This window comes from Chlorella variabilis (assembly GCF_000147415.1).
Source record: "Chlorella variabilis unplaced genomic scaffold CHLNCscaffold_27, whole genome shotgun sequence".
In the NCBI taxonomy this organism is placed as follows: Eukaryota; Viridiplantae; Chlorophyta; class Trebouxiophyceae; order Chlorellales; family Chlorellaceae; genus Chlorella; species Chlorella variabilis.
In genome coordinates this window covers 1-1,406 of record NW_005435061.1, presented here as the reverse complement: position 1 = coordinate 1,406, position 1,406 = coordinate 1, and the positions used below count along the sequence as shown (strand labels likewise).

The following is a 1,406-nucleotide window of genomic DNA, read 5'->3' as shown; positions in this document are numbered from 1 at the left end:
CCGCAGAAGGCGGCCAGCGCAGCTTGCGAGCCCTCGACGCATGGCAGCTATCGTCACCGCAGCGGATGTATCCTCCTGGGATATATCCTCCTGGTGGAGTTATCAGTGATCAGTGCAAGAAACCATGTCTCCTCGGTGTTTGCTTAGGACGCTACATTGCGGCGGGGGCAGGCAAATTGCGACATTAGGTAGCCTCAGGTAGCTGATAGGTAGAGGTGCACGCCCCACGGCTAGGCAGGGTGACATTGACCGCCAACACCGCGGTGCTGATAGGCCGCGCAGCGCGGCTGCTTGGGAGCAGCAGAGGATTGCAGGATGGTGCGCAACGCCCGAGCTCGGTCCGAGACGCCTGTGCATCCTGCAGACCCCCTCACCGCCCCGCCTCCCGCTGCCGCCGCTCCGCTCACCCGCTGCGTGCCCCCTCTGTGCTGCCATTGCAGCGCCCCACTCGCACATTCGCCAGCGAGCTGCTGGGCCCCGAGGGCGCCGCGCTGTTCAGCTGGAGCCCGACAGGCGACCTGCTGGCTGCGGCAGGGTTCAGGGTGTGCAGGCGGCGCAGGCTGACGCATGTTGCTGCCCATCCCTCTCGCTGCATGACTCAGATGGGCCCAGCTCTTTCGTGCCCCGCAGAAGAAGAAGGTGGTGCTTTTCGACCGCAGTGGCGAGGCTGTTGCCAGCCTTACAGTGCCAGGTGTGCACCGCATCTGCATTTGCATGGTCACCCCAGCTCTGCCTTTCGTCCTACGCCGTCCACCCCCGCCCGTGCAGACCCCGAGTTCCTTTATGACGAGAGTCAGGAGACGCCTGTGCTGGCGCTGAGCTGGCACCCCTGGTCCAGCCACCTGGCCATCTTGCCGCGGGGCCAGCCCTTTGCCATGGTGTGGAGCACGAGTGGGGAGCTGGCCCACATGGACAGTGGCATCAAGGCAAGCACACCAGCATGCTTGTGCTTCTTGTACCCGTGCAGCAAGCGCGTCAGCAACATGCTGGGCGGCGAGTGACCGCTCCTTTGCATACCCTGCTTCCTTGGCTCGTCCTCTAGCTGCCCTCTCTTCTGCAGCCGGCAGAGGTGCAGGCCATGGCCTGGAGCCCAGCCAGCGTGCAGCTGGCTCTGGGCACTGCCAAGGGCGGCGGCATCATCTGGGACATTGCCAGCCGGGCGGCCACCCCGCTGCAGCTGGGGCGCTCCGTCAAGGCCGTGTGCTGCATGGCCTGGAGTGCAGCTGCCGCCCCTGGCGGCCTGCTGGCGCTGGGCTGCAAGGGGGGCCAGCTGGTGCTGTGTCGCGCTGCCGACGGCTGCGTGGTCAAGACGGCTTTTTGAAGGCGGCTCTGGGGCAGCTGCAGTTTTGCGACGCAGAGACGGTGTCAGGTGGCGGCGCCGTCCACCCCGCAACAGCTACGCCCGA

General features: G+C 65.9%; 1 protein-coding gene across 1 annotated transcript; it reads left to right on the top strand.

Moving 5' to 3' along the window:
• Positions 1-315: 315 nt before the first annotated feature.
• CHLNCDRAFT_139823 (hypothetical protein) lies at positions 316-1,321 on the top strand (the record flags this gene model as incomplete). The annotated part of the gene is made up of 5 exons (XM_005843740.1): positions 316-351; positions 441-542; positions 631-691; positions 769-878; positions 1,061-1,321. The coding sequence occupies 5 exons, from the start codon at positions 316-318 to the stop codon at positions 1,319-1,321; spliced, it is 570 nt and encodes a 189-aa protein (XP_005843802.1).
• Positions 1,322-1,406: the final 85 nt, after the last annotated feature.